Here is a 24791-nt window from a genome sequence, read left to right on the forward strand (position 1 = left end):
TGCAATGGCATCCACTTTAAAAGCACAATATGTATAAGGTAAGGGTGCTGTGGGATTGTGGGACTGGTGTGGTATGACATAATTGTGGTCAACTTTCTAAAATGCATTTGGGAAGGCACTTGAAAAGCGTTTGGAATGTCATTTGTCATAAAAATGTCATCTTTCATAAGATTACACTTTTGGGTAGAATTCACTGAAAGTTTCTTTTGTTATGCCTGTGCTGTGAATTATCCTCAAGATTAGTGATAAATAACATTGATTCTAGTAACTGATGCTACTGGTTTCTAGAATAAATCCACTACTTTTTTTTCTTTTTTAATAATCTGTGGATTTCAAGTTTGTAACCATTAAGACTGCCCCCCAGTCAATGCTCTCCGGACAGTGAGGAGCCAAATGCTTCCTTGATGGCATCTGCTTTTATTCAGCTTCCAGACAGTTAATAACCAGGCCACCTGGTACCCTGCTGTCAACACTTTCTAAATAAAACTTTGCCTGAAAAAGCTTACAGATGTGTGGGACTGGGGGTCACACTTCTTTTATTTTATTTTTTTCAGGTGCTGAAATGGGTAGAACAGACTGTACAGGCTCTTAAAGTTCACCTAGTCTCCACAAACCATGAAAGTGGCCAAGAAAACGAATGGGTCGTTCCTTTTGACCCCAGCCTGAAGGAAGTCACCATTTCTCTGAGTGGTCCTGGTCCTGAGATTGAACTCTACGACTCTACTGGTAAAGCAGACTCTAAGCAAGATCTCTGCAGTGCCCAAAGGTGCTGCTGACATGGACTCTGTTGTTTGCTGACTTGCAGTTCTGTTCTTTCTATATACTATAGGTAGAAGTGTTGGGCAAGAGCTCGGACTGACAGAACTGCTGAATATCCCAAATTCGGCCCGTGTGGTCAGCGTGAAACACCCTCTTCCAGGCTCCTGGACAATCAAAGTAAGGTGATCAAAGACCTCCCAGAGGCTGTTTAAAGAGAGAAAGCTGGAAGTGGTAGACAATGTATGTATAGTGCAGCTTGGTGCACCCCATACATGGCTATTTAGATAGACTGATAACACTTTATTTGTCCCCTGAGGTAAATTTATTTTTTTTTATAAAGCTCATTAAATAAATTAATACAGTATATACATACATACATACATACTAAAATGAAAGAAAATTAAAAAGAAAGAAAACTGTTGAGTAGGCTAAAGATAAAAAGAGCCGTCGCAGTTCCAGAGACGCACTATAAAGGCATACTGCTGTAGGTACGAAGGAGCCCCCTCGTGTTTCTTGACACACTGCTGCTGAATGATTTGTTGGCTTTAAAGTCTTCAGTGTTAGTGTGTCACAGAGAGGATGTGCAGCATTGTTCATAATGGCACTCGATTTTGTTTTAATTCTCTCCTCCACTACTACCTCCAGGGGGTCCAGAATGCATCCCATAACTTAACTTGCCTTTTTAACTACGTTGTTGATTCGGTGGGCCTCTGTTGAATTGACGTTAGTCGAAAATCTCACTGTTACAGAACATGTAAAGGGTGCCACTACTCACATAAACGTAATGCAGACACCTAAGGAAAAAAGAGTCTGTTCTGTACTATCTTCTCTATTTTCCTTGGACCAGTCCAGCGCATCACTGATGTGAACCCCCAAGTACTTATAGCACTGCACCACCTGCACATCCATTTCCTAACAGTGACTGGGTAGAGAGGCTCTTTGGTGCAGTGAAAATCAATAACCACTTCCTTGATTTTGCTGATGTTAAGTTAGAGACAATTCTCACAGTTCTTTAACTAACTCCTCTTGTCTGTCTAACCCCCTTGTTAACACACCCCATTAGTGCAAAATCATCAGAGAAGTTCTAAAAGTGACGTGACCTGCTGTTATATTTATAATCCAAGGTGTACGGACTGTTCCTTTGTGGTGCTCCAGTGTTGTTTACATCCATACTAGAGACTGTCCCTGACCCTCACAAACTGCCGATAGTCCATTATCCAGGGCTCCATTGGCTCATCCACCTGCATATCTCTGAGATGACCCCTTAACACTGATAGGTGGATGGTACTGAAGGTATTGGAGAAATAAAAAAAAATGTAATCCTCATAATCCTTAATGAAGTCTTACAATTGGCCTTACTGCATATACCGCAAGGTGTCTTATGAATCAAACTGCCAAATTTATAACCAGTCCTTCAAAATGGATATTTTATACAGCATATTAATCCATAACATTAATAGGCAGTTTACCATTAAGCATGCTAATTTATTTAGCACCTTCCACAGTGAGCACCATTAGGGTCACCTTACAAAGTAAGTTTAAATGTACTCATTTGGCCGACACCTTTATTCAAGGCAACTTACAACATTTATGATACAATTGGTTACACTTCTTTTGGTTTGGAGCACAGGCAGGTCAAGTAACTTGCTCATGGTCACACAGTGTCAGTAGTGGGATTTGAACCCACAGCCTCAGGGTCTGATGTCCAAAGCCGTAACCACTACACCACACTACCTGTTTACAGTCAACCCATCATGCAGTCTATTTTGTATAATACAACAAAGACTGGAAGTGGCCAATTCATTAGCTACTAATCACCCACTTTCCGGTGATGTACCTTGACATGAATTTTAGGAGTTCCCTTTAACCTGTGACCCTGCAGCAGATTAGTGTCCTGTCCAGGATTATTTCCTATCTTATACCCTATGACCTTGTACTGGGGTGGGGGGCTTAAAGGCTAAGAGAGAAGGAGAGAGAGTGTGCTGATGTGTAATATGAGACCAACACAGTTGCCTCTGAAGTCCACTTCCCTTTAGCTACTGCTTACTGACTGATTGTGGAGCTTCTGAGCTTGCAACCAACCTCTCCATCTGAGGATGTGAACTTCTCGATGCTGGGATTTGTGAGCTCATCCAAGATCATTTTGGCAAGGCACTAGTGTAGCAAGGTGGGGTAGCGAGGCTGAAAGAGGGAGAGCCTGTCACTGGGTAATATGGCACCCTGTATTTAGAAGTCCCTTGGGCAGAGGGGAGAATGTTCCTTTTAAATCAATTAAATAAATTGTTGCTTAGTGATTCAGATGCCCTGAGTTCAAGGCGTGTTACTGTGTATGAGGATGTGAAATAGAAAGAAACAGGGCCTACTGTGTTTTTTCTTTGCTGAAAAGCCCTGATTTAGATTAAGCAAGGTTCTGAGAATGGTGTGCTATGGTGTGGTACGTTAATCTTGACCAGAATCTATTTGTGCCTGTCTCCAAAGTTCTGTTCCTTTCTTTTAGGTTCGCTGCACAGGCCGACACTCTTTGCGCATTACTGGAGTGAGTGCCCTGGATTTCAGGGCAGGCTTTTCTAGTCATCCCGTGGAGGATTTCAGCCAGACTAGGGAACGACCAATACAAGGTAATATGTTATGCTCATAAAAATTGCTTAATTGTTTCTGATGTTCCAGATTCCATCCACTTGTCCTCTATTTTAACTAAAATTTAGTGCGATGGCAACAACTCTAAAGTGACGCTATGTGAGTCAATGGGTGTCTGTGGGTGTGACACCTTCTCCAGTGCTGTTTCTTGGCTTATGACCAGTCCTGTCGACATAGGCTCTGCCCCACAAAGCCCCTGGAAAGCCGTGAATGAAATAATGTGGGTTTAAGATTATAATGCATGTTACATTGGGTTTGAGAGATAACTCCAGGAGTTGCTGCATCTCAAGTTTCATTTGCCTCCTAAATCTCCACCGTTGCACAAGTAAATTAGCTTTCTAATGTAAGGCAGTGTTACTCCAGCTTTGGATGTGGTCAGTGTCTTCTCAGATGACTTTAAAAATGCTGTTCTGAGTAGTCTCCATTAGCTATCTGCAGCTAATTATCTATCTTATGACTCCTTACAATCCCACTTTTTAAAAGTAAGCGAACACAGTCACACTTATACTCTGGGCAGACAAATGTCACTTTATTGCTAAACCTCTAGGGGCAGCACTGAGGTAAAGCCCCCTTCTGGTCTTGTAGTGTATTAAATGTAAATTTTGGGCTGGATCATCAGTAGATTTAAATGCTAAGGTAAATGACAATTATTCCAGCACAGGATGCAGTCAGTGGCTCTTCTGACCAACCAACCAGTCATTCTCCAACCCACTATATCCTAACACAGGGGTTTGCTGGAGCCAAGCACAGGGCGCAAGGTAGGAACAAACCCCAGGCATGGTGCCCGCCCACCGCAGGGCACACACACACAAACACACACCAAGCACAATTTAGGATCGCCAATGCACCTAACCTGCATGTCTTTGGACTGTGGGAGGAAACTGGAGCACCCGGAGGAAACCCACGCAGACACAGGGAGAACATGCAAACTCCACACAGGGAGGACCCGGGAAGTGAACCACTGCGCCACCATGCCACCCATAAAGCAACCACTGCTGGTTAATTGATAGGCATCCCTTACATCCCACTCTTAATAATAATGTAACATATTCACAATTCCTTTCAGATTTGGTCAACCATCACTGTTTTCAGTACAACTCCAGGGTTAGCTCTGTGTTAATGTACCTCTAGACTCTGATTACCCTGCAAGCTCTTGCAGTTCCCATTTTAGATCTCTACTTTAGTATTTCCGGATGCAGTTAGTGGCCTTGTTGTTGGACAATTTGACCAGACGCTGTCTGTTAGTTGACAGATGACTCAGTTGGACTATTTGTGCATCAACTTGTGCAGCTTTATTATCATTCCTTCCCACTTCCCACATCAATGTAACAGATTATCAGTTGCTTTGACATTTCGACAAAGGTCACTTTCATCAATTCAGCTTTAGGGCAACACTGAGCTAATGGACACGTCCAGTTGTGATCCCTGGGTTTCTTGCACCGTGTATAGTTTGTATTAGAATTGTACACTTTTAGAACACTAGAAGACCATTAATGCAGCTCGGGAAACAGCTGATCGCTTCTTCATACAGTAGATTAGCCAACCTTTGCCAGTTTACCAATGACTGATTGACTTTTTACTCCTTAAATCATCTTGTGTTGCCATACTATGAGTCCTTACATTCTACTTCTGGCACCAATACAACATATTTACATTTTGTTATAATATAGTTCAGGAACACAAAGGCCATAGCTGAAAACAACACTTCTAAATTAAATAAAGTGTCCCTATTTATTTAATGAAACAGTTCAATTGCAAATGTAATGTTAATCCATCAGGAACCCTATACAAAAACAAAAACTGAATTCAATTCAATAAATGAAAGCAAAAACCTAAATAATGAGTCTGAAAAAAACAAAGAAACCAAACCACCTAAAACTGAGAAAACTAAACAACAAAATGAAAAAAACAATAATGTAATACTAGAGGAGACAAGAACTACAGACACAAAAATAAAGCTGAAGTAAAACAAAATGCACGACCAAAGGATGCAATCCGGTCAACAGAAGCAACGGTCAAACCCAAAAGAATCTTTAATATAAAATGTGCTTCAAATATTAAGCACCTCTGTTCAAAACAGTCCACCTGTGCTTCAGGAGAGGTCATCCACCTGAAGATAAGCAGGTTCAGGCCCAGTTGGGACTTGGATGGGAGATCATCTAGGAAAAGCTTGGAGAGGTATTGGTGAAGCCAGCAGTGGGTGCTTACCCTGTGGTCTGTGTGTGGATCCCAATGCTCCAGTGCAGTGACCAGGACACTGTGTGCTGTAAAAATGGTGTTGTCCTTCAGATGAGATGTTAAACTGTGGTCCTGATTCTCTCAGGTCATTAAAGATCCCTGGGCATCTTTCAAAAAGGGTAGAGTGTATCCCAATGTCCTGGCTAAATTGCCCATCATGGTCTCATCAGTTTTGGCCCCCTAATCATCCACTGTCTCTAATTGTCTCTCTCTCTCTGTCTCAACTCTTCACTACCTAATAGCTAACATGTGGTAAGTGTACTGGCATAATAATGGCTGCTATCACATCATTCAAGTCAGGGCTACATATTAGTGGTGGTTGTCTATGTAAAGTGCTTTGAGTAGCGAGAAAAAGCACTATATAGATGTAATTAATTATTACTACTATTAGTAAAAAAGTAAATTTCTGTAAAAATATGAGAGCCACGAATCTATAACAAAGAAGAATGCAACCAAAAGTGCAGAAAACAAAAAGCTACAGTAAACTTGGGTCTTTTATCCTCCCAGGTTCAGATCTAAATTGGACGTATCTAGCAAAGATAAGTTAAAAGAAGCAGAAAAAGCAAAAAGAACAAAAAAAAAAAACAAAGATGGGATGGGACACTAATGCAGCCATGACAAGAGTCACCTTTAGTAGTGCAGCTTCAGGGAGTAGCACTGTTTCAGAATATCTAGGTATGTTCAATTCAGGGTTTCCTGCAGCCCTTCCAGCCTACCTGCCACACAAGTACATTAGAGTACAAAGGTTAGGTCAGGTCAGGTTGGGGTGCATGCACTGGAACAGCACATTGCCATACCCACCACTTGACAAAACAGCTCGGGACCCCGGATGGCAACTCCCCCAGGCAGACACGCAGTCCAGTCCCAGACCCTGGAAATGATCATCTAACTGCCGCAGACAGGTGTTACGTGGGTATCCTCTTGGCCAGGTCCAACTGTTCTGTTCCTCAATAATGACAGTCCTGTGAACCGGACCACCCACGGGGAATCGCACCACATGGCCGTAGAGCCATAACTGAAGCTCCCTCACAATGCAGTTAACATGCCTCATTCAGGACTCCATTTCTAAATCCCACTCCAAAGTCAAACCTGCTGTACTCAAGGATTCTCCGAAAAAACACTGTACTGAAGGAGTCCAGTCTTCGTCTCAGGTAACTGGATAGTGTCCATGTCACACAACCATAAAGCAAGACAAAAAGCACCACGATTCTAAAGACTTAGACCTTCATCCTTTTGCAAAGAAATGCCACACACCTCTTTCCACCGACCTCATAACCTACCATGCTCTCCGAATCCATCCACTGACTTAATAGGAAGAGCCACCAGAGACAGAAATGTTGCTCCTGAGGTAAGTAAACCTCTCGAAGATTAAAGTAACTTCAGTCCAGGTCACTAGACAATCACTCTTTCTTTTACACAATGCACAACCTGGCCTGGCCTCACTGACTGAGTCATATTATTGATGAATCAGTTGGAAATGCTCCTGTAGTGGGTCTTATTGCTGCCTCATAGCTCCCAAGAGTTAGGTTGGATTCCCGATCTGGAGGGTTACATTCTGAATAGAACATGCATGTGGTTTATGTGTTTTTCCCCCCAAGAACTCCACTTTCACTTCTCATTAAATCAATTGTTGACTCTAAGTTGGCCTGTTTAGGAAACTGCATATGAATGCAACCATGCATTGGTGCTTGTATCAAATCCATGCAGACCTTTAATGAACAATGCAGGCTCAGAAAATGATTGGATGGATAGATATTGCTGAAATGACTGTTTCATGTTCATCCACCAGCCTTTTGTATGGATGGAGCTCACTTCTACCTTTGGTGCTGTAGATCCTGCTAAATGGTCATCCACTGTACTGTTTTCTCATGCTAATTTTTATAGATATTCACACCACACATTGATGTCAATTATTTTTTAAACCCATGTATGTAATCACCCAGTCTTGAGGTCCGCTTCTTTAGACTGTGTCCACATCAATGATAACTGTCTGTTTTCAGGGGTCCCAACTCATGTCCTGCTGAAATGTACAGGCTTGACCTTCCCTGGTCATCTGACGCACATGGAGCTCCTATCTGCTGCTGGTCATTCACTCCGGAAACTTGCCGTACCGCTCCCCATTGACGCTGGTGCCCGTGGGCTGTGGCCGGTCCCCGAGTTTCGACCTCCTCGAGAGAGTTTCTTCTTGAAAATCACTGGCCTTGACAAAGATGGCTATGCCTTTCAGAGACTGTCCACTGTCTCATACACCAATATAGTCGCAGGTACCTCTTTCAGCTAAAGGGAAGTGGGGATTTTGGGAAGCCAGTCTCCTTTGTTTTTTCATCTAGTAGGATCTCATTGATGTCTTGCTGCAGATCCTCCAACTGTAAGGATGCCCAGCAGAATCACTGGAAATTTTGAGCAGTCTGTTGTGGTTACCTGTGAGGTGGACAGCAGTGTGCCATTCCGAGTGAGAATCGTGAAGAGTGGAGCCCAGCTGGGAGAGGAACGATCTTTTCGGTAGGTCTGCCTAATGGCGAACAACAGTCTAGGTTTGTACCTTCTGTCATAATCAACATATACTTATTTTAGATAATGACGTTCATACAATGTTCTGACTGTCTTACCGCATGCTTTGTAACAGCAATATTTTAAACACTAATGTAATGGTGAGCGTCATCACCAAGAAGATTTCATACAGAAAGGATGTGTGCTGCTACCTCACCGGCCAATGTTTTTAGGTACACCTTTCTAGTGCTTGGCTGGACCTTTTGCTACCTTCAGAGCTGCTGTAATTCTTTGTGGCATAGATTCAACAAGGTACTGGAACCATTCCTCATGGATTTTGGTCCATATTGACATGATGGCATCATGCAGTTGCTGCAGATGTGTCGGCAGCATATCCATGATGTGAATCTCCCATTCCACCACATCCCAAAAGTGCTCTATTGCAGTGGTTCCCAGACTTTTTTGATTCTTGGCACCCTTGCTGAATCCAGGTTTTCTCAAGGCGCACAAAAATTTTTTAAAACACATACAAGAAGAAATACTTAACTTGACTTAATCACAAAAATAAAAATAAAATCTCCGAAAACAAATTCAACACTAAGACCACGTGAAACCAGCAGCTATTTATATATAAACACAAAGTACAGAGAAAGTTCCACAAACTACTAAAACAATCGAGAAACTTAACTATTGTAGAGTGCCATCTAGTAACCATTTGTAGAGGCTTATGCAGTTATTACCAAGTAAGCTATTGGTTTGCCTCAGGTCCGCCAGATGTTGCACCTATCTCATTGAATTGAAAATGGAAATAAAATTATGAAAATTTTGTAATATTTTGCAGTGCCCCTGTGAGGAAGCTGCAGTTCCCCAGGGCGCCGTGGCACACACTTTGGGAACCACTACTTTATTGAATTGAGACCTTTTGACTGTGGAGGCCATTTGAGTCCAGTGAACTCATTGTCATGTTCAAGAAACCAGTTTGAGATGATTTGAGCTTTGTGACATGGCACATTATCCTGTTATAAGTAGCCATCAGAAGATGGGTACACTGTGGACATATAGGGATGGACATGGTCAGCAACAATACTCAGGTAGGCCGTGGCATTTAAATGATGCTCAGTTGGTACTAAGGGCCCAAAGTGTGCCAAGAAAATATCCACCACACCATTACACCACCAGCACCAGCAGCCTGAACCATTGATACAAGGCAGGATGGATCCATGCTTTCATGTTGTTGATGCCAAATTCTGACCCTACCATTTGAATATCACAGCAGAAATCGAGACTCATCAGACCAGGAAACATTTTTATAATCTTCTGTTGTCCAGTTTTAGTAAGCCCATGCAAATTGTAGTCTCAGCTGCCTTTTCTGAGCTGACAGGAATGGCACCCAGTGTGGTCTCCTGCCACTGTAGCCGCCCATCTCCTTCAAAGTTTGACATGTTGTGTGGTCAGAGATGCTCTTCTGCATACCTCAGTTGTAATGAGTGCTTATTTGAGTTACTGCTGCCTTTCTATCAGCTTGAACCAGTGTGGCCATTCTTCTCTGACCTCTGGCATCAACAAGGCATTTTCACCCAGAGAACTGCCACTCACTGGATATTTTCCCTTTTTCAGACCACTCTCTGTAAATCCTAAAGATGGTTGTGTGAAAATCCCAGTAGATCAGCAGTTTCTGAAAACTCAGACCAGCCCACCTGGCACCAACAACCATGACACGTTCAAAGTCACTTCAGTCCCCTTTCTTCCCCGTTCTGATGCTCTGTTTGAATTTCAGCAGGTCATCTTGTCTACATTCCTAAATGCGTTGAGTTGCTGCCATGTAATTGGCTGATTAGATATTTACATTAAAAAGTAGTTGGAAATGTGTACCTAATAAAGTGGCCAGTGAGAGTTTGTCTGTTTATATGTGCATGTTTGTGTGGATACACTCTTCTCCTGACAAGCTTCATCCACTACCTCCCAACTCTGGTTCCCCGAATGGAGTGAGGCAGCTCCTTTTATGATGGACCTGAGAGTGTTCTGTGTGGCTCATTAATCGGATCTGGAATCACTCCCAGGTGTGGTGAGAGCCCAGTGAAGGTCCCTGCAGCTCCTCCTGGTGGCCCTCATGGAACCCAACAGGGCTGTGCCAAACTCCAACTCCCAGCATACCCTGCGGGAATCCATTCATCCACCCAGGAAAGCTGCCCTCTAGCGATATATATAGTATATATAGTCCAAAACAAGACTAAAGAAACAAAGGAAAAGGGGCAGGTTTTAAAGGGGAGACAGGAAGTGATATGGATCTGGCACGTGGTCTTCCACCATTGGCTCAGAGCGGAGGTGACATCAGAGGGACTGGAGCTGGTGTGGCCGACTTCCATTGGCTCAGTCCCGAAGTGATGTCAGGTGATCCAGGTGAAATCCCCCGGGGATGGTCTACAGGCAAGGGAGAAAAGAGTCAGTGCACTCTGCCACACCCGGCATGCCTCCAACTGCCTTCACTCAAGCCCTTTAGCTGCCTCCCATGCGCACGTGTGACAAGGCCCCCTTAGCCCAGACCCGGCGGGTCGGGCGACCTAACCGAGAGGTCGTGAACCCGAGAAAGAGCATCAGCGTTGGCGTGGAGCGCCCGGCGATGAACGGCGAAAACTTGTACGGCTGCAGGTCAAGAAACCACCGGGTGACCCGCTGATTCGACTCCTTGTGGAGGGCCATCCACTGTAGGGTGCATGGTCCGTGACAAGGGTGAATTCCCGGCCCAACAGGTAGTACCTCAGCTGAGTAATCGCCCATTTAATCGCCAGAGCCTCCCTCTCCACCGCAGCATACCTGGTCTCCGGTCCAACAGTTTCCGGCTCAGGAACATGATGGGGTGCTCCACACCATCGGCGCTTTGGCTCAGCACGGCCCAGGCCTGTGTCCGGCGTCCGTCTGGAGGATGAAAGGCAAAGAAAAGTTAGGTGCCATCAAAACAGGTGTGGGCGTAAGGGCCTGCTTTAAGTCACCAAATAGCGCCTGTTTTTCAGTCCATACCACAATGTTCGGGCCCTCTTCTTTGTTAAATCAGTCAAGGCCGCTCTCTCCGAAAACCGGGTACAAACCGGCGGTAGTATAACCGAAAGGCTTGGACTTGCCGCTTGGTTCATGGACGGGCCATTTCAGAATGGCATCAATTTTGGAGCACTGTGGCCTTACGGTACCAGGTAGCCTAAATATTTGGCCTCGCTTAATCCAAGAAGCATTTCTTGGGATTAATCCGAGCCCGCCTCACACAGTATGTGTGTTTATGCAGGTATTTTATATTTATATACATATACATACATATTCATTGATTTTTATGTTGCAATAGTGGCTTTTATGATTGACTGTTCAGAAGCACTGAGACTTGCAGGTAGAAGCTTTCCCTAAATCTACTGGTGTGAGTGCCAATGGCCCTGAAGGGAGGAATTATGGAAATGATTGGGCTGGATGGCTGAGGTATTAATTATACTGTTTGTCTTCCTAATGGCAGGGAGTGTTGTGTATACCATGAACAAAAATGCAGCTGGGTGCCAGGCATTTTCTTTGTCAGCGTCGACCTCAATGGGCGTGGTTTCCTCCGCTCCGCCGCGGCGTTGGTGGATGGCGTGTTAGCCCGCGGCGCCCGGAGTTGCCACGTCAGTCAGGCGACTGCCGTCTCTCTCTGCCGGCTGATTACGGCGTGGAGGCAGCTTGAGACGGGTTATCTCCGTCCATAACGAGGCCCAAATTAACCCCGGAGTGGTATGTGTCTCACCGCTTTTGATTTTAGACCAGTCCGCCCTAGTATCACCGGGTGTGGAGGATCAGGTAGGACGCTACGGTGAGCTTCTGAACTGACCCTCCGTAACTGATGACACAGCGGCGGACCTGTACCAGCGGATGTCTCCGTGGACACAGGTTATACCGGTCTTAAATTTAGCCACTGTTGCGGTTGCACAAAGCGGCGGCCACCTTCACCACCTTCTACAGTGCTTTACGCTCTATAGATGAGCAGGTGCTGTGTCAGGATGTGATGTAGCAAGAAATTTTTAAAATTTTTAAAAACAGATGGAGGAATGACAATTGTTCTCAAAGTCTAAAAAGACAGATTGGTGAGCTGGTCACTGTAGAACTTCACTGATGGTTACCTCAGGAAATTTCAAGCTTCTCACTTTTTCACTAGTATCCCCTCTGATGTAAATGTCAGTGTGCCCTTCTGATTTTAGAAGCCAATGACCAGCTCCTTGGTTTTGCTGATATTAAGGATGTCAATGTTTTCCTTTGCTCCAGTGAGCCAGCAGCCAGCTCTTGTCTCTGTAAGCTATCTTGTGATAATTGGTGATCATTCCTACAATGGTGGTGTCATGAGCTAATTTAACAATGGAGCTGGAGTTGTGTCTGTCCACCCAGTCAAAGGAGAATAAGAATTAGAGAAAGGGGCTCAGTACACTACGATGTTGGGGTGTCTGTGTAGAGAGTCAGCATTTAAGATGTGATGCTGTCAATCCATACATGCTAAGGTCTGTTGGTTAGGAAGTCCAAAATACAATCGCAAAGAATGACATTAAGAAGTAAAATCAATTTTATGTCCCTTTCTAATGCATTGATTTAAGATTTCTTTATTTACTTGCAGAATTTCTTCCAACACCAGTTGGGAAATTAGCAACATATCTGGAAAGGATGAGGGTGACTATGAATGTATTGCCCGCAGCCATGCAGGAGTGGGCCGAGCCAATGCCTACCTATTTGTTATCGGTAAGAGCTTTTCTTGCCACCCCATTATCTGTCTGCTTCATGAACAGTGCAAAATCAGTTAATGCATTCCTCTCTTGAAATTGTTACCCAGAGCCAAGGCCACTTGTGTTACCACCACACAACGTGACGGCGTTTCCTGGTGGGATTGCCGTCCTTTCTTGCCGGGTGGAAGGCAACATGCGATACAATCTAACTTGGGAGAGAGCAGGACATAAAATCTCTGGGAACGAGGACAGCATGAAGGTCCTTCAGAACTCATCCTTGGTTATCCCACATGTGACAATGGAAGACGCTGGCCAGTATGACTGCGTGGCAAGTAACACCAAGGGTAGCAGTCGTGCAGCTGTTTGGTTGCATGTGCCAGGTGAAGATGTTGTGTTACTTTGTACTGCATTTATTGTGTGTTTTTGTAAAATTCCTTGTTATGATGCACTCTGAGAAAGGAACTACTGTATATAAAATGAAAATTGACTAATGGCCTGGAGGTTGACACAGTGGTTGGCATGGCTATCTCATGGGCTTAGCATCCAGACTTCAAATTCTGCACCTTGCTATTGTCCATGTGGAGTCTGTACATTATTCCTGTGTCCAGGTGGGTGTCCACAGGTATTTAAATGTTTCTCCCTCATCCCTAAAGACATACAGGTTAGGATAATGGGCAGTTTCATACTGGCGCTGTGTCATTGTGCATGATACACTCCAAGATGGACAGATGCCCTGTCCATGGTGGATTTCTGTGTTGTGCCCAGTAATGCCAGGATAGGCTTTGACCCCCTACAAACCTCCCAGGTCCAAAAGAGATGCAAATTAATGGACAATACTGGTTACATCCTATATGAGGATTGGTTCTGGCCTTGTGCCCAAAACTGTAGGGGTAAACTCATCCCCCCCACCCCAGTTCCAAAGTGGACTATGTGGTTTTGAGGATATTATGTTATGCTATAAAAAGAATGGGCTCTGTGAAAGGCAAGATATACACTACTGGTCAAAAGTTTAACAACACCTCAGTTGTTTTTAAGTTTTTATGGAAATGCACACATTTTAATTTCTACTTCTGACACAGCCTGGAGGTATGTTTTGGGTCAGTGTCTTGCTGTAGGATGAACCCCTGAGCTACTAGATGCAGACCAGAGGGTACTGCGTGGTGCTGCATAATGCTGTGATAACCCTTTGATACAGAATGCCAGTGACTTTGTGCAAGTCACCAACTCTGTCTCCAGCAAAAACCCCTGACCATCACACTTCCTCCTCCATGTTTGATAGTTGGTGTCACACACTGAGGAACCATCACCATCATCAACTTGACAGCGTACTCTGCAGGATGAACTGAAAATCAGTCCATAAGACTGCAGTAGTCCACAGCCGGTAATTCAAGGCTCTGTTTTGTCCTTAAATTAAATGTTTTCTTACTGACACTCGGCCTGTCAAACCTGCAGCACAAAGTCTCCTCTTCACAGTGGAAACTGAGAATTGCTTTATGTCGACCTGTACTTGAAGCTGTTGTGCTGTGAGCAGCCTATCAGGTAAACTCGTCTTCTGATTGGCTTGTGACTTTAGGTCTGCCAGGTCTCCTTCTATCAGAGTTTCTTTCAGTTTCCAATTACCTTTGGATTGTATAGGACACCACTGGACTCACTGACACTTTTATTTTTTTTGCAATTTCTCTAAATCCAAGGCCTGCACTTCTAAGGGTAATAAGGCTCTGTCTCATTTCATTTGTTAATTGCCGTTTTCTTGCCATTATCACTGGAATATTGTCCAAGTTGTACTTCAGAGGGTGTTGTAAAACAAAGTCTGTTCCAGCTGTGCTTTAAGACACACAGAGGGTTTTAAGTAATCATCATAAGTTGGGACACCTGTGCAAATTGTTTCCTTCAACTTGCAAGGCTTCATTTACAAAGTACTTTAATTGCTGCAGCACATCTGTAAGATGTAACCTATTAGCTGTTCCCTGAAGAAGGCCCAATTGTAATATTCTGAAAATACCTTTTTTCAGTTTTTACTAACTTAACCATTAAATTTAAACCTCTGGGAGTTTACTGCTTGCCTTTTCACCATTTTAGGTCATTCACCGCATTTCAACTGATTACATTTGAAGAAAAACTAGAAAAAAACGGAGTTGTTCTGAAACTTTTGACCAGTAGCGTACTGTACCTTAAAGGTAATTCCAAGACTGTCATTCTTAATGTATTAACTTCTTTTATTCTCCTGTTGCCCATCAGAACATCCTCGAGTAACCGTCTCCCCAGTAACACAGACCTTCTTGCCAGGGGCCGTAGTTAAGATATCCTGCATGGCATCAGGGTACCCTTCACCTCAACTTTCCTGGAGATTTGGTAACAGCATTGTTTTGGAAAGTTCCAGGTATGGAAAGCTCTGCTGGTGAAAATCAGCTCATTTTGGGCCTGACAATTATGCTGTTTGTCGGTTTCTGTAGTAATCAAATTAGTTTTCTTGCATTGATTATGGGTGGCACAATCTTTTAAAAGGCTCTCAGTCGGCTTTAGAGACTTAGGTTCAAATGCTGTACTGGTTTTCCACATCCTCTTGGTCTTCCTCTGACATGCTAAAGTAATGCCTATGAAAGTCACTTGCACTGACTGACTCAGCGTGTGTGGGATTGGCCGAGAATAAACTGGCTTCCCATCTAGGGATGACTCCTGCCTTGTGACCACATAATGGAACAAAGTTTGAACAAAAAATCATTGCTGAATGAGTAATCATCTCTCACCTCTGGTAGCCTCAACCTCAGTCAGCCTGTTGGGGACTACATAAGAATAAATAAAAATGAACAGAAACCTCTGTAGGAGTGCTAATCTTGTAGGCCTTAGACCAGGTCAAAGGAAGTTAGAGGCAAGTCAGCATCTGCCTGGTTCTGAAGTGAGGTTGACTCAGTCAAGGGTCAGGAAGCAGCTAGTGCTATGAATAACCAAACTTTAATCTGACCACTTGATATGCAGTCCCAGTTATTAATGCCCATGTAATGATTGTGTGTATAGCTGTAATGAGTCTTCTACACCAATCTCACTGCTGGGCGCTCCTGGATTGACGTTATAAAGAATGAAAGAAGCAGTTCAATCAACTTGGTGTTGTGAGTACTGTAGGTGGAAATGTGATCCCTCTTGTTAGAAATTAATCAAAATAGTAATCAGGGGTCACAGAGCTGAGGTTACAGCAATGACAAATAGGGCCATGAGGTTACTGGTTTGTCATGTAGGCCACAAGCAGGTGGACTGACGACATTGGTCTGACTAACCCTGTCACTTCTTTCAGGATATCTGTTTCAGAACACGGTACCCTCACTATTAAACCTGCTGCTCTAGAGGATGCCGGAGTCTACAACTGCCTGGGGATCAACAACATTGGCATGGATGTGCAGCGTGCAACACTGATCTACAATGGTGAGCAGACGGTGTCCAGGTAGAACAATTGGTACTGGTGTAGATCAGGGGTTCTCAAAGATGGTCCTAGGGGCCCACTGTGACTTCAGGTTTTTACTTTAATTAGATTCATAATCAGTTGCAACTGCTAACACTGATCTCAATTAATTAGCTGGCATTTTATTTCTCTTCTTGTATTCTACATTAAGAAAGCACAGCGGCATTATTTTTACGTTTATTATAAGACATTTAGAAATATTTCCATTTTTGATATAGATTTAAATGCTTAACTCACTTTTGCTGCTTTCGTTATATTTTGCCCTTTCTCTGTGCAGTTTGCTCCCTTCATTGTGTCTTAATAATGACAATTACAAATAAGATGAGCAGACACGCTGGCAAACGGCACTGAATCATGAAAGGCTGCAACCACTTTAGCGTTAGACCAACTAATTAGAAAATAATGGATTAATTAAACAATTAGAACATCCGGAAAAATAGAATGAACACCATAATGAAAATATCATTAAAAAGAAAAAAAAAATACATTATTCCCATATAACTGCTTTAGTACATTTTATTTATTTATTTTACTAAACTTAATCTTCTAATTTCTCTATTGTTCCCAGAACACAGAATCTGGGCAATAACAATTCACTTAACTAGGTTAAACTAATTAAAAACAGAAGCTGGTTGCAACAAAAACCCGCAGCAACAGGGGGTCCCCAGGACCAACAATGAGAACCCCTGGTGTAGATCATGATGATACCGGCTAGGCCAGTGGAACAAGGTTTCCAAATGAGAGGCGACCAGTCAGTCTCCATCATGTGGTGAGGTAGAGTTGCTGCAGGACAGCTGTGTAAGTGAAGAGTAGAGTGGACTGGGTGGACAGCACAGATGAGCTGTATAATAAGGACTATGTCTTTAACATCTGAGGAGCCATGAGATTTTTTATTCAAGTTCCTTGATTAAACAGGCACAATGAAAGGTGTTGAATAAAGTGTGGTTTAGAAGTTTATTTCACAGCTTTCGTTGTTTTTTTAAGGACTGTTTTTGTTTTCCTCTCAATTCCCCACTGACCTCAATATAATTTTTCACCCTTGCCTGTGATGTTGATTCATGCCTCTTACACTTTAAAAAGATAAAAGCAGTAACTGACTGTCTTTAACTAATTTGTCAGGCACTGTATTGCATGTATGCTCTAGATATTACAGTTGTACAGAGATTCTTTGTTACAGTGATAAAAAAAGAACTCCTGGATTTGTTATGTTCATGAATGCAGTCATGGCAAACACCAGAGAGAATTGATGAGGACAATGGGGAGGTCTCAATATTTAGTCAAAGACAAATTGTAACAGGTGACAGATCTCAGTCTTAAGAGGCATCAGCTCATACTCCCTTTGTGCCCATTATCTCGCTTTACTTGTCTGCTTTAAAATAGGTTGAAACGTTTTCTCTGACATTTCATTTTCATTGAGCAGAGGCTCCACGTGTCACTGTGGCAAGCCACTCTGTGTTGGTAGCAGTGGGAAAAGACGCCATCTTGGAATGTTCTGCGACAGGAGTGCCACCTCCAGTGGTCCGATGGTACAAAGGTAACTAATACTTCCTTAAGATAAACAAAGATAGGAAATGGGGATATATTATGTGATGAACCATTAGGAGTTAGTCAGTCCACATGTATTACAGGAACTCACATAGAAATCACACAGAAAACTCTGTGCAGTCAAAAACATGGGCCACAATTTAGCTTCTACTTAATAGGTTAGCCTTTGCCAAAACTCACTTTTTAACTCTAAGCTCAGTGGGTACCTGGCAGGGAAGAACATTGAAAACTGCATCCTGGAGTTACAAACAATATAATATCTCTTGAAAATCCTTGAGTCATTCCACCCGAGCACTATCACTTGATCCAAGGCATTCCTGAATGACTGAGCCCCTAATTATACTTAAAAGTATGACAGCCTTTGCAGTATGCAAGCTTCTTGCCAGTATTGATACCCCTGTGGGAAAGCTCTGCTGCTGATGAATAAACTGAGCAGTACCTGCTACTACAACACCATTTAAATAAAGTGGATCTACTGCTCACAGGGGGCTTCTGCCCACCCCTTTGAACACGGGTGCCTGACGACATCATACACACATCTATCTATCTATCTATCTATCTATCTATCTATCTATCTATCTATCTATCTATCTATCTATCTATCTATCTAATAGTACCTTTCATATCTATCTATCTATCTATCTATCTATCTATCTATCTATCTATCTATCATATATTATACAGTACTTTGAAAATGTATTAGGCAGTTTTATTACATTTTTTACATTTCCAGTATTAGTGTGCTAGTAGAAAGTAGTATAGTTTAGGGTTCCTAACACTCCTTCTGCAAAAAGTGAAGTAATACAATCAGATATCTTAATGTCCTTCAAGTAAAAAACTGAAATAGTAATAGACCACTTTCAAGTTAAAAAACATGAGATTTTTGTGTGCAGGCAGCGCTGTGCTTGATTAAAGTGCTAATGATCAATGACATATTGCGTAAGTTGAACCAAAGTGAGGAACTGAAACAGAAACAGATTTGTACTGGGAATAAAACCTGGGCTGGGGCGTCTGCAGTAAATGTTTCAGTTTAACCTGGAACACATTTACCATGGCAAAAATAACTATAGCAAATAAGACAGAAGGTGGCCATTCTACATCATCAAAGTCTCACCAAGCAGACAAGTGTTTCTAGATAAGTGAGGTTGAGGGCAGGAAAAGTAGTGGTTGACCATGGAAAGTGAAGACAGTAGATGACAGATACATCAGGCTTACTTCCCTTTGAAATCAGATGTCCAGCACCACTATCAGCTATTAGAAACCACCTAGACTCTGGTACATCCATCTATATTCCAGAGAAGTCTTATCAGAAGTGGTCTTTGCATAAGTGTTGTGATCAAAACGCCATTCCAATAAGATGGAAACAAAGCAAAAAGAATCAACTATGCATGAAAACACAAGGATTAGGGTATAGAAAAATAGCAGCAGGTGCTGTGGATTCAAGTCTGCAAACAGAGTTGATAATCTGATAATGGCCGCCTGAGAGTACAGGCAGATTCTTATCCATCATACAATGCCATCAGGAAGGCATTTGATTGTTCCAAACTTTATTATGCAGCATGAAAATTATCCCAAACACACAGTCAAAATCATAATAAGAGGAACAGGCAATCCTGGCACTGATGAGATGGCTTACAGAGCCCTGATTAATACATCACTGAGCCAGTTTAGGACTACAAGTACGACAGTCAGAGACTGCAGTGCAGCTGTGGTAAACTCACCAAGAGGAATAGAACAACTGATCATGTAAGTATCTTTAGAAACTGTATGCCAGTCGACCTAAGGGAAGGCAAAGGGTGGTCACAACAAATGTTGATTTATGTTTGTTTTGTTTAAAGCACTTTCTAGAATAATAATACTGTAGATTCCGGAATATAAGCCGAAAATTTCGTCCTAGATTTTTGGCTTCGAGTTTTGGAGTCGACTTATACAACGAGTAACGTTTCAAATTTAAAATTTCAGCGCAATGCCGATTTTGCCGATGAATACAGAAGTAATTAATGATGAAACCACAGAGCCATCTTTCAGATGAAAAAGTAACTTTGCATGCCGGTACTTTAAATTAAATAAAGAATTTATTCAAAAAAGTGTTTTAGTTGTTGATTTTATTAAAAAAATTTATAATAAATTATCGGGAAGTTTAAAATAAAATACTGTTGTTTTGATTTACGACCAACATCTTGCGTTACGACCTGAATGCGGTCACGTGTATCCGCTTGCGCGATTGTAAACAAACAACCGACAGCGTTAGTAAGCATCAGTCGGAGCCCAGATACATGTGTTTGTGGATGGAATTTCGGTCATTGCAGTAATTTATCTATATATATAATTCACTAAGACCATGCAAGCAAGACACATAATTGCTAAGGAAGAGAAGGTAACGAAAGCAATCACAATCAAAACGAAGATGGAAATTGTGTGGAAATATGAGAGAGCTGTTCGTGTCTCGCTAATATGTACAGCAAGTCGAAATCCACCATCTCGACAATTTTAGAAAGAAAAGATTTGCATAAGGAGGCTCCTTCTAAACAATAACCACCTTCCGTTTCATTCTCCTCCTCCTCCCTTCCTGCAGCCCAAAGATGTCAAATTAAATGGTGAGTACAATATGAAATTGTTGTTTCTAGAATAGAATAGAATGCCTTTTATTGTCACTATACACATGTAAAATGAGATTAAAAGCAGGTCCTTCAGTGCAGACATATGTGTAGAACACAACAAGTAAATAAGCAAATAAACAAATGGTGCGAAAAGATGCAAAGAAGTTGCAAAAAAAAAAGTTCTGTATAGGGCTTGTATGGTTGTTTCTTTAGCCTTAGCATAACACCAGATCTGCGGCCCCGCTTCCGCTTTCTTTCCCTCCTCGGTCTCCTAGACCTGACAACAATCCACGGAGAGCCCGCTGGTCTCGCTATGTTGTCTGGGATGTTGTGCGTGTGATGAAAAACACTCGAAACAGATGTCTGGCTCTGGACACCGATGTCTATAAGGTTCGGACGGGTGTAGTGGATGTTCGCTGAACCGATCGTGCACAGACAAGCAAAAAAAAAAAAGTACAAAAACAACAAAAAAGTGCACTGAGAAGGAGAGCCCTGAGCCGCTGTGACCATGCGTGCCGCCATGCTCCTAGCTTAATCTAGCCTGCTTCTGGTAGGCTAGGCACATTTTATAACTTTTGGTTAGTACATTAGAAAAATTATTTATGTTTTGGTAAATAATGCACATTATACAACCCTTTTTTATTATGAAAAGGTTAAGTAAGTGTTGCAGTGGAAGGTTCGGAATGCATATTTCCATTATTTCTTATGGGAAAAATAGTCTTCACTTACAACCAACTTGAGTTACAACCAGCCCTCGCGAACAAATTAAGTTCGTAAGTCAAGGATCCAATATATTGCGTATTTAAGTTAATCAAATTTATAACGAGTCTCCGAAAATCCACCCGCCAATGTACCGTATTTGCGTATATAGTTTCAACACAAAGGTTTCATTTTACCAAACTTCTCCACAATCACTTCCTGGTTTCCATCAAAAATGCCAGCAGTCTCAAATTCTCTTTGATAAACATGATAAATATACCTGAAGAGACACTTTTAAGGAAATTTAGAAAATTTTGCTTGGAGAAGGGGGTCGGCTTAAATACCGGTCATCGGCAAATACATGTAATTTAGTAGGTAGAAAAGGGGGTCAGCTTATATACCGAGTCGGCTTATATTCCGGGATTTACGGTAATAAAAACTATTCATGTCGTTAGTTTTGAAAGCATTCCATCTTTATAGCTTTTTTCACAAGTGCTTAAGTATTTTATCTGCTATGTCATATACAGTACAATGAAAAATTCTTCATGTGAAACAGTCCATTGTACAGGATTGTTCAGTGTTTCAGGAGTGGACACTATTGGACAGCACTTCAACACATCCCACTGGAAGTTCTCTTGTCTCTCTTTCACTATTGCAGGTGATCATCTGCTGGACAGTGAACTCTTCGCAGGAACGAGTGACGAACCTGGGATTTTGCACATTAGGACAGTCCAGGCTGGAGATGCAGGGGATTACAGCTGCGTGGCAAGCAGCCAGGCTGGGACATCCTCAGCTGTGGTAGCCTTGAACGTTGGTAGTAAGTAGCTTTCAAATGGTATGTCTTAACAATGCATAGCAGAGAGAAGCTATCTGAAAACTGCAACTATTCTTTTAATCAATATGTCATTTGGTCTAAATCTGATTTGATGATGAATCAGCTGCTCATCTTCTGCAATGAATAATAGATTTGGTTATAAAGATGTGCAAGGTTTTGGGTAGCTAAGAGTAGTTAAGATTGTGAGAAAGTAGGTGGTTCAGTGATTAGTACTGCTGTTTGGGGAAAATGCAAGGGCCTACCAAATAAATGGGAATTAAGGTAAAACAGCAAGGAGTTTTTGATAGATAGATAGATAGATAGATAGATAGATAGATAGATAGATAGATAGATAGATAGATAGATAGACACTATATAATAGATAGATCGATAGATAGAAAGGCACTATATAATAGATAGATCGATAGATAGAAAGATAGATAGATAGATAGATAGATAGATAGATAGATAGATAGATAGGAGAGACACTATATGATAGATAGATAGATAGATAGATAGATAGATAGATAGATAGATAGATAGATAGAAAGATAGTGGTTTGCTTTTCCTAAAAGGAAGTTATCTTTTTACAAGAGATAAATAAATAGATAGATAAATAAATAAATATAATATAATATAATATAATATAATATAATATAATATAATATAATATAATATAATATAATATAATATAACAACCTTAGAGTCCTAATTTGTGAGGATGTATGCAAACTTCAGATATGATTTGGGTATAACAAATTAGAATAAGGAAGTAAAACCCTGGCAACAATCAGAACTTAATGCAACAGTTAACTTATTATTCAAATTAAGAATACAAAAATAAAAAAAATACATAATCTCTAATTTCAAAATTTAAAATGCAAAAACAAATGGAAAGGGTTGGAAACTATGAAAGAAAAACAAAAAAAAGCCAAAAAATCAAAGTTCAATATCCAAAAAAAAAGAAAACCCAAAAACTAAATTGACAAAGTCAAAATACATAATATATAATTTACTCTTTAATTAATAAAACTAAATCTAAACCTGTGATCTCAAAACGTGATATCCACAACAGAGCCAAAATTCAAAATCCTAAAAGGGTCTGTGAGACGTTAGCCCTCAGGTATTGCAGCTAAAGTAACTGTGGTACCTGAGAGTTGTTACCTAATCAGGGGTCTCACAGCTACACCTATCAATAAACCAACTGATATGATTAACACACAGGGAACAATTAAATAAACAAGCACAAACAAATAAAGACACATGATTAACAAATGAAAAAGAATTAAACAAGCAAAAATGATTAAAGGAGTATTTGACAAAAACAAAACAAAAAAATTAAATAGAATAAAGGAAAACTACAAAAGAGAAACCAGGAGTGAGAACCTTTCATAATCTTGACAAAATTTAAGATCTAAGTTAAGGGACCAGTAAGAAAACAAAAACACAGACAGGAGTGAGGCCTTGAAGCGGTTCTTGCACTGTAATATTTGGTTGCCATTTTTCAGTCAAGCACCATTAATTGTCACTTTTGATCAAAGTACAAGTAAGTGTTCACTTTTGTTGTGGTTGCCACAGCTCAGATATTCACTTTTAATGTAAACAGTTACAGTACCTGTTCACGCTGTTGCCATTTAGGGCTTGCAGCCTTTCATTTTGCTAACAATGAACCAATTCTATCTCAATATTGAAAAGTTCTGCATTGAATTATGTGGCATCTGACCTCATTTCAATCTCGGAGACTGAATTAGGGGTCTGTCTGTCTGTAAATCATTAAATGGAGTTCTACAGCACCTTGCTTGATTTATGTGATGGTAACTGTCCATATGTGCCAAAGATGGTGGACAGTGTTGTGCACTCAATAATGTTTTTTTTAAATAAAATAAACCTAACCTTTGTGGAAAATAAATGTTGACTTGTCTTCCTTCAGCCAAACCTAAATTTCTGGACACACCAACTGATATGATAGTTGATGTGGGTGAAAACTTGACACTACCTTGTACTGCCCAAGGCTACCCATCTCCACAGGTCATTTGGAGAAGGGAAGATGGACAGCCAGTGTACACCAAACCAGACACAATTCAGCTGGAGAAAGGCAGCCTCTACATTGAGCGTGAGTACAGAGGAGGTTCTGTTGTGCCTCATGAGGGGCAAGCCGTCCCATAATCTGACTTGGCATTTTCTGTACTTAATAAAGCAATAACTTCATGTCACATTTTTGTCTGTGATGTCAGAGTAAATATCGTACAGACTTATCAACTTACTGAGGAGCTGAACCAGGCACTGAACTACAAGTCCACAGCTTTAGTCACTACTCCATACTGCCTGCCTGTTTAAAATGTCAAAACCAGCTGACTGACTGATTGGATTTTCTGTAGGTGTTTGGCTTGATGATGGAGGTGTTTACATCTGTGAAGCTAAAAACAGCCTGGGGTCAGTCCAGACCAAGGTCCGAATCACCGTCACAGGGTTTGGTAAGTGACTGCCACCACTTTGCACGTTACTTTCACAGTCCTCATTTGTTTTGCTCATTCTGTTTTTCTTTTCCCAAAGAGCCTCCTGTTTTGTCCGAGGGAGCCCCAGCAGTGAGCGTCCTGATTGGCAGCCCTTTCACCCTGCCCTGCATGCTAGTGGATGGGAAGCCTTCACCCATTAGACACTGGACCCACAATGGAAAGCCGGTAAAGGAAAGCATTGTCATGTCCTTCTCTATTGCCCTTTCTCTTGTGTCCATGTGTTGGGTACAGTTGCTATGTGAAATAAGACAGCTGCTCAGTCCATTAACTTATAGTGTTCCCTACTGGGAAATTACCTCTACACCAAACTGCACA

General features: G+C 41.7%; 1 protein-coding gene across 1 annotated transcript in view; it reads left to right on the top strand.

The window, feature by feature from the left end:
- LOC120535995 (hemicentin-1-like) overlaps nt 1-24791 on the top strand; it is a 222098-nt gene that overhangs the window by 41066 nt on the left and 156241 nt on the right. Inside the window, 14 exon segments of the mRNA XM_039764259.1 lie at nt 555-726; nt 830-936; nt 3257-3377; nt 7635-7898; nt 7992-8136; nt 12743-12864; nt 12956-13228; nt 15087-15228; nt 16138-16265; nt 17723-17836; nt 21805-21963; nt 23891-24073; nt 24339-24434; nt 24514-24641. Of these exon segments, the coding sequence (XP_039620193.1) occupies nt 555-726; nt 830-936; nt 3257-3377; nt 7635-7898; nt 7992-8136; nt 12743-12864; nt 12956-13228; nt 15087-15228; nt 16138-16265; nt 17723-17836; nt 21805-21963; nt 23891-24073; nt 24339-24434; nt 24514-24641 (2154 nt within the window).

This window comes from Polypterus senegalus, chromosome 9 (assembly GCF_016835505.1).
Source record: "Polypterus senegalus isolate Bchr_013 chromosome 9, ASM1683550v1, whole genome shotgun sequence".
Taxonomy (NCBI): Eukaryota; Metazoa; Chordata; class Cladistia; order Polypteriformes; family Polypteridae; genus Polypterus; species Polypterus senegalus.